At 36.6% G+C, this 7,740-nt stretch overlaps 1 protein-coding gene across 1 annotated transcript in view; it reads right to left on the bottom strand.

Moving 5' to 3' along the window:
* Positions 1-452: 452 nt before the first annotated feature.
* The window catches only part of TRPM6 (transient receptor potential cation channel subfamily M member 6), a gene marked incomplete at its 3' end in the record, with an annotated part of 100,241 nt that continues 92,953 nt past the window's right edge, over positions 453-7,740 (bottom strand). The window contains 3 exon segments of the mRNA XM_084224722.1: positions 453-574; positions 1,464-1,570; positions 5,854-5,905. Of these exon segments, the coding sequence (XP_084080848.1) occupies positions 453-574; positions 1,464-1,570; positions 5,854-5,905 (281 nt within the window).

Below are 7,740 nucleotides of genomic sequence, written 5' to 3'. Positions count from 1 at the left end.
CCTGAAGGGCCTCTTACGCTCAAGAAAAGTGAGCATGAGACTCAATGGGCTCTGACTGAAAATGAATTATTTGCACCTATATACATTCATTTATTTAGTAAAGAGCAGAAAGAGAAACAAAAATTATTACCACTTGGAAATAAACTTGTCACGGTCATCTTCCTAAGAAAATATGACTTGGAACCATGAGCCACATTATCAAAAATGGCACTGATGGGAGAGTTCATCCAGGGTGACCTGCTCCTGGTGATTTGTTAATCTGTACAAGAAAGGCCAGCACAAGAGCATGCAAGGGGAGTAAATAAAACTAATTCTTTTCATTCCTTGTCTATAGGGTCTAGCTAGGGCAGACAGATGCTGCACTCAGTCACCCGTATTTTGTGATTTTGGACAAACCCTTGGCAGTGATAAAGGACAGGTTTTGAAGTATGCAAACACATGAGCTCTCTGCTTCACAGCTGTGTATCACACTCAGAAGGCTTATCTGCATCATCAGCTTCTTCAGGGCTTGTTTCCACTTCCATTCCGAAGGCTGGACCTGCAGTTTCCAACGTGTAGTCACTTCTTCTCAAATCTGTGTCAAGAAAACAAATTCAATAATGCAGCCAAGTAAATGTTTGAAAAGCACAAACATCTCAAGCAGTGTTCAACCCAGTAACTCATGGCAGTTTATTTGATGTTTCCAGGAGGAAGAAAATCTGGAGCAAGGCAAATAAGAACCAGGGCGTTGAGAGCCCTGGGGAACTCAGTGGTGTGAGCCTATATGAATGAACCTTCCCTGACTGTATTCACTCAGATGATTTTCCCCTCTATTATCTCCAGCTGCCACAGACAAAAATAATCAAACCAATATCATTGCAGTTTCTGTTTCAGAATCAAACAGCAATTATTACTCCATGGCAATGGAGTAGGCAATGAAGGGAAGGAGCTTCCTCTACAGAAAAAAAATCAGCGGCTAAAAAGTCATACAGAAAGCAATCTATTTTGGCTCTCAGTCTTTAAAAGCTGCCACACATCACACAGAAGCACATTCTACCAAATGTAATGTGAACAGGCAATCCAACTAAGCCTAAGTAGGGGCTGCAGCAGGGCCAAAAAACCTCCAGGTTTTCCCCAGCTAATGCATTGCAAATTTTTTATTGTTACTCTTTCTTATTCTAAAAATTATTGCAGATGTTAGCTGTAGTGATGACCCTAGAAAAATGGGCTCCCATTTAGCAAAGAAAGGGAAAAATTCAATGGGAAGAAGCTTTCATGCTGAATGCCAATATCGGGTCAATGAGCTCCCACTCTAACAAAAGAGCAGTATTCTCATATCTGCATTTGCACAGGAAGACTATGCCTACAAGAGTCTTTCAGCTCAATAGAATTTCAGTTCTTGTCTTTATAGCACATTAAGGCCTTTACTTTGTTGCACTTATAAAGTTATACATAGATTAAAAATTAATCTTTACTTTGCATACCGGGAAGTTTCAGCTTTCTGCAGCAAGAATTACAACGATGCTTTGCAATGAAGTTTCTTATTGCATCTTCTCCTAGGTTTGCTGGTCCAAATACCATCTTTCCAGACCTAAAAGAAATATTCTTTAAAAAATCAGTGAATCTAAACAGAAGCAAATATGGGGGAGGGAGATGAAGCCATTTAAATTTTTTTTAAATCAGTTAGCCCTTTTTATCAAGACAATCAAAGGTTAATACACATTACAAATTTCTTAGATGGGAGAGAAGAAAACTGTCAGTTCCAGTAAAATATTAGCCTACATATATCCCACACTACTTTTTTTTTTCCTCTAAAGGCAGACAGGACAGACCCATCAGTCCCTACTAAAAAGTTCAAAGGAAATCTGGGCACAGTGACATTTTGAGGACATTTGCCATAATCAGTGTGATTCTGCTGCAGCCACCACACGTTCCCAAGCAAGTAGTCTGGTTCCAGTTTTGATGCTGGGCATGTGGGAACAAAACAGAGCTAACAAGGACTTATTTTCTCTTCAATTAAAACCAGAAATGCAAAGTCTAGCAGAACCCTAGCCACAAAAACCTGCAGCACAGAAAAAGGAAAAAAAAAAATTAAAACCTCAAAACCCACAGTATGGTGCTGACAAGCAAGGTTTTAAAATTTATTGTCTTTATCCTGTACTCATTGCCATGTGTCAGTTCTCTGACCAATTCATCAATGCAACTAGGGGATCCATTTGTGGAATTATATTGCATATTCTGAAAGAAACTGCCACAATTACAAACAGAAACCACCTATATCCACACATGTATCAGAAGTACCCCACAGTTACCACAGATTCTTAAGGTAGTCTGAAAGCTATACTGTATTTTAGTATAACTGCACCTTTACTCTCAAGAATTTGACAGTCTAGACACTATGGAACACAGCACACAAGGAACACTTCCAAAGAAACTTTAAAAATGCTAGTATTGTATTTTAATGATATGCAGAGTGGAAACAGCACATTTCCAAATCTGAAATCAATTACAGCTCTGAGAAGCTAGAGAAAAAATATTTTAATTCTATCAAATCTATCTGTAATTCGCACTAATAAAACTATATTCTCTCTAAGGAAAGCAGTGTTCAAACATGAAATTTTTCCCTTTCACACGAGACAACAGCATTGATTAGCCAAAACTACTATGCAAAACTTAGTATCTCTCTGATTTCTTGCAGACCCTGGAGAATACGTGTCTCCTGGATCCAGTGAAGCATTCATCTTATAACGCAAATTAATGCATCAAAAAAGGGAAGAAGTGAATTATCAGGGCCATATTTAAATAACTTTAAATAACATGATGCAGTATAGTAATTTCTATCCTTTTCTGGAATTGATAGAAATACCATAGAGATAGAATGTACCTAAGTATTTGCTTGAGAAGATATAGGAAATTAGGATGACTTTGCTAATTGCAAGGCCACACGACTCTGATACTTCCTCTAATCTAACCATTACTCCAAGCAAGGTGAAGCAAGTAAGACAGAATGATATCTTCTCACACTGTTTTGAGATAAAAAGGTACACTCTCTGTAATATATATGAAGTAACCTTTCCTGTCTACTAAATACAGGCAATGGTTCTTGAGGAATATTGCATTTAAATTTGGAAAACTATTTCAAGGAATCTGGGGATAAATTGGAAATGATCATCAGCCTAGAAACCATAACATGTAAAGATTAGGGGGTAGTTTAACATGAAATAAAAAAGATTGAAGGAGAAGACTGTTGATTTTTTTTTTCTCTGTGTTGTCAGCACCAGAAACATTTCAATTAAAAAAAAAAAACCAACAAAACAAACAAAACCAACCAAACAAAAAAAAAACAGGAAAAATCTTTCAGGCAGTGATAATATCAAACAATTGGAAACAGATGCTCTGTGAATGTATCAGTTCTTTTTAGTCTAAAACTCAGAACATTCTTTTCCTCGTCTCTGAATGTGAGGTAATATCCCTGAAAACTCTACTCTCATTAACTTTGTTTTGGCCTTGCAAACTAGTACATGCTACAAAAAGCACCCAGAGAATTGCTTTGAGGCAACTCTTCTCAATGTTTGGGCAGGGCAGAAGTCTGCAAGGACTCTGTTAAACCCTGCTCCTGCACCTCAATTACATCGGTATTAAAGGAAATCTTCTTGTGAATGTCACATCTGTATAATTTCATCACTTCATACATTCTGTGCAGTGCATCTGGCCAGACCTTAACACTGATTTGCACCAGCTCAGGATCTGTCAGAGCTGTCACAACATTAGGCATACTTTCCAAACAGATCTACTATATTTGTCTTGATCTGGATATAAAACCAAGACATAAAGCACTATCACGAACCTGGAGGTCACACTTTGCCAGTGCAAAGACCTTTCCAAAACACGATATGGGATGCATGAAATAAAAGACTTACATGACACATGACAGGATAATGACATGAGCCAATAAATTGATAGAGTTAAAAGAGCAAAACATAAATAATTTAACTATAAGTAAAGCTAAAATTTCAATCAGCCCCATAAGTCAGGTGCCATGCATTTTATCCTAGGTTTTCAAGAGAACATGACCTCAAAGTATCTTTTGAGGCAGGTTTTGATCTTATCTAAGTATCTTACTTACAAAAGAAAACTTAAACACGTCTTGCCTCTGTCAGAAATGTTTCTCCTGTGAGCAAATGAAGGTTAGAGCAAAGACAGTGCTTTTACATTATAATTCTTATTACTCTTTTAGAAAGCGTTTCTTAGAATTGATATCTGCTTACAGAAAACACCAGAGTTTCACTGCCTTATTCCTTTAAATAAGGAATCAAACAATAATGTTTCACTAATTGCTATTCTGAAAATCTCCCTGAATATAAGAAAATCAAGCTGGGTTTGATTAATTAATCAACACTTGCTCTCTAACTAGGGCTAACTACTTTGCAGATGATAAACAACAAAAAGTCCTAAAAATAAGATCTGTATGATCAAATTTTATTAATCAATTAAACTAAATTATTTAATAGCAAAAACAATAGAGAAGAACACTACCAAAAATAAACTTCATGGTAATAATGCAGATGAGTATTATCCTTATGTTAAAGAGGATAAGCTGACTTGTCCTGTGAACTACTTCGGTCAGTGCCTTTCTACTGTTTACAGCAATAACTGTTACTGTTTATGGGACTGCTGACATAAAAAATATACTTGAACAGTAGCAAATCAGAATTTCATACATCTGTAACTTAAAAGTATTTGCTAAAGTCTTGAGAACAACTACATAATTGGCCTCTCTGCATCTCTAACTTGAGCTATCTATGTGCTTCTGTCATGAACCTATGGTCTACTTGGGGCAAAGACTTTGTCACTGAGAAGTGCTCAGCATATCTTTGCTCTCATATATTAGTTGTTTACAAAATATATTTTATATGTACAATACACCTACAGTCATAATTAAACATTAAGACAGTCATTTATTACTTATCTTTTTGAAATACTGATCCCAAAACTAAGAACTCGCTTACAAAATTAACTTTGATTTCCAAGCTGCAGGCAAGTAATCTGACATCTCTATAGTAGTTGCCCTTTTTATTAAATTAGACTATTTACATTTGCATCTTCCTACCTTCCAAACATGAGACTTCCCTTCAATCAAATGGCATGAGCTGAGCAAGGGGCAGTCAAGATGAAAACCAGAAAGGGGAGGGGCAGGGATGTCAGGGCAGATCTGGAGAGGTGTGGGGTTTAGGAAGAGTAGGAGAGCTTAGGAGAGCAGCCATCAACAGCGCTGCTTCTGCTCTTACTGCAGGAAATACCATTGAAGAGCAAGGTCACAGAATGGGAGAACAGCCATGGCTCTGGTTCTGAAATTTGATTCACAAAGGCAGACTGCTATTTCTGTCTGTCTAGTCTATCCAGTTTCTGTAAGTTTCCACTTATGATTTACCACCTTCATATCATGTTTCTGAAATCATGCTTCATGCTGAAGTGCAGAACTGAAACCTATTGAAGAGGGGCCAGGAGCCCTTTCTTCATCCTCTTAAGCCACTGTGGCCCCATATACTCCTAGAAAAAGTCAGGGGAAACTGGACTGCCACAGACATATCCTTTGTACAACTCTGTGAAGAGATTGCCCCCAGCACAGCAGCACAGACCCTCTCACCCTTCATACACCTCTTACCACAGGGTGAAAGGTGGGACACTCAGAGTCCTTCAAAGCATGGGAGGACACAGTCCCTCCATTGGCATCATACTATGGTTTAACTCAAACGCCATGTGAAAAAAGAAATTAAACCCCCCCAGACACAAAATATAGAAAACCATCCTAAATATACAGACTGCTGGCAGAATGCCTGAAATTAATGATAATTTTAACAGGAAGAAACCTACTTTTTATCTTCAGGTTTAATCACAGATGGATCTGTAAGGTTTTCCCCAACACCTACAACAAATAAACATTGGGTTTGTTACAAATGAACGTAGTCATGATTTCATAATCTGGCACTCAACAAAAGATTTTATGATGTACCATTTTCTTGGTACATCATAAAGTGTCCTAGTTAAAGTGGTCATGAGCTAGAATGAAAATGCTATGAGTATAAAAATTTGTAAAGTACTGGCATTACAGTTACAGTTCTTACCACTGTTCTGTCTTCAGCTGCTTTGAGGTTAATTTGTATGTAGATGGAAAGTGTATGAAAATACAACACATATTATATTGAAGCTCAACTAACTAAAATGTAACCCACCAAAACACTGTTATTTTACTTGGAGTAAAGGTACTAATCAGATATGGATCTTACCAGTATCAATAGAGCTACTTTCAGACCCACATTTTCTTCAAGGTAACAAACACAAGAAGCCACAACTTCATGACGTGCAAATATTTGCATATGTTATCCCTCTCTTCATTTGGGTGGCCAAGGAAGCATATTAAAAAAATAATTACATTATGACACATGAATGCTGATACCTCTGTTGTAGTTTTCACCACACTGATTAAGTTATACTACGTTTACAAAAACCATCTTTTCTTGAACCTGTCAAAATCACTGTGCTTTTACACTAATGAAAAATCTGTGGTCATATGACAATGTGATACGCAATTATTTTTATTTCAACATCGTAAATTTATGTTTTGCAACAAAAACAAAGATTCTGGAGACAGGAAAATGTGCCAGAAATACCCCCAGACTGCAATATAGGACAGTTCAGTTGATGCAAATTAGGCAAAATATGTATATATATATATATGTGTATGTGGAGATGGCCATGGTATTAAATAGTAAATTGTTATCTAGATTCAACCTAGTAGAACTCCAAGGAGAGCAGCCCTTGTACTTTTCCTGAATTTCAGATTTAGAGAATTAAACACGAAGCAAAAAACTAGAGCTGATCTCTGTTTAAGATGAAAACTGAGATTTACATAGATGTTTATATTCTCCATTTTTGAGCCAACACAGTTGCTCTGGAACTGTTAGAGTTACATAATAAACCTGAGCAAATTTCATACAAATTCTTATAGACTGTGGCAGAGACACACTTCTTCTTTCTGTATCATTTATTTTTTTATGTACAGCTAAAGCAAATCAAGGCAAGGATGGAATTATAAGCTTATTTTGCATAATAAGCATGTCTTTTTTGTAACTTACAGCTTCTGGATGCCGTAAAATATAAATATGCTAAGTCTCTGGCTACCCATAGACTTTTCCCTTGACAGAAATGAAAAGTGATAGTGTTTATACTGTTTGATGGGTGATGTTCATCTGAACATTGTCAACTGTTTTATCTCCTCAAAATATGCCATCTTCCCACTTACATATGTACAGTAAAATGATCACACACTCTTTGAAGGAGTCACTAGACTTTCTGAATAGCATCCAGGTTTGCAGCTTATTTAAACTGCATACAGATCTATTAATATGAACAATAAAAAACTGCAGATAGTTCACACATTTTTGACAGATTTACATACACATTGTGTGCATATATACATGAGTACATTTGAATCTCTGTATTATTTATACATTTAGGAAAATATTTATTTATGAAAAATAAAACTACCTTAACTGTGGGGTGGCTTTTTTGCAGCTGGATGAAATGTTCTTGCAGTTTATCTATCTGCTCTTTTGGTCTTTCATCCTGGAGGCATTTGGAACAATGTCATTTTCCCATTACACCTACATTAACCTAGACTGTTTCTGTGGCTTCTCATTTATTGGCATCACACAACAGATATCCAGAGGTTTTTTGAGCTTTGCATTTTCTCACCAAAGT

The sequence above is a fragment of the Fringilla coelebs genome (genome assembly GCF_963513975.1).
Source record: "Fringilla coelebs genome assembly, chromosome: Z".
NCBI lineage: Eukaryota > Metazoa > Chordata > Aves > Passeriformes > Fringillidae > Fringilla > Fringilla coelebs.
Note: the sequence above shows the minus strand (reverse complement) of the source record. Positions and strands in the feature narration are given on the sequence as shown.